This window comes from Echinops telfairi, unplaced genomic scaffold (genome assembly GCF_000313985.2).
Source record: "Echinops telfairi isolate 266 unplaced genomic scaffold, ASM31398v2 ScPeMD7_4225;HRSCAF=4972, whole genome shotgun sequence".
NCBI lineage: Eukaryota > Metazoa > Chordata > Mammalia > Afrosoricida > Tenrecidae > Echinops > Echinops telfairi.
The window spans coordinates 16,583,859-16,584,830 of NW_022108124.1; the positions used below are offsets into that span (position 1 = coordinate 16,583,859).

The 972-nt window shown below is 54.6% G+C and overlaps 1 protein-coding gene across 1 annotated transcript in view; it reads right to left on the bottom strand.

Moving 5' to 3' along the window:
• Window positions 1-690: 690 nt before the first annotated feature.
• Window positions 691-972, bottom strand: part of SEC22C (SEC22 homolog C, vesicle trafficking protein) — a 19,154-nt gene continuing 18,872 nt past the window's right edge. Inside the window, exon 6 of the mRNA XM_004708667.2 lies at window positions 691-810. Within this exon, the coding sequence (XP_004708724.1) occupies window positions 691-810 (120 nt within the window). The remainder of the gene's footprint in view (window positions 811-972) is intronic.

Below are 972 nucleotides of genomic sequence, written 5' to 3' on the forward strand. Positions count from 1 at the left end.
TCATTAATTCGGGCAGCCTCTGGGCCCAGGGCCCAGGGTTAGTATTCACCATCATTGAATGACCCAGGCCCTCGGCCGCGGTCTGGAAGGTTGATGTCAGCAGCCTCCTGGAGCTGAGTCCGAGCGTGCATGCACCTGGGCCGGCGTCCACTCCCATTCCCACTCCTGTGTGGCCGATTGCAAGGAATTCCCAAAAAACCCTTCCCGCTCCTCCTTACAATTTCATGACCCAGCAGGGCTGGGTCCTCAGTTCACTTTTCACCCGCTCCCTAGTGAGATTAATTCTTAAGATTTCACATACACCCTACAAATACATGCCAAACATGCCCGTCCCCACCATCTTTAATACGCATTCCAGCCACCACAGAAGGCTGGGTGCAAATTCAGGAAACTGCGCTGACATCTCACAGCCACTTCCCCAGCTCCGTTTGTCCTCAGCCTATGCGAAGGAACGTTCAATTTATATTCAAAATAGATTTAAATATTCCAAAGAGCACAGACTGAAGTTACTCCCAAAACGTAAACAAAATCCACCTACCTTCTATTTACAAACCACAATGGTTGGGTCTTTAGTTCACCCTGTACTGGCCTTTGAAAAAGCAAATCGGCCACATCTCAACTGAGGAGCTGGCCCGGGTTCCTGGTGTGAGGGAGACAATCCTAGTGAAACAAACCTAGTGGTTTATTGCATCAGTCCGTGTTAAAGGCCAAAAAGATTCCCGTGTCCTCTTGCGGCCACGCTCTTCCAGCGGAGTCCAGGTCCTGGCTGCCCAAGTCCTGTGTCGGGGCCTCGGGGCCTGCAGGCCGGCTCTGCACGCACGGAATCGGGGCTGTGGGGCAGGGCCTCCTGCAGTCCCATCCTCGCTCCCTGCCCTTGCCTGGGCGTGGGGAAGTAAGGAAGCAGGAAGGGGGACGGACTGATCGCCCCATGGAGGTCCGAGGGTCTGTGTGCCCCGCGGCAGCATCCTCTTC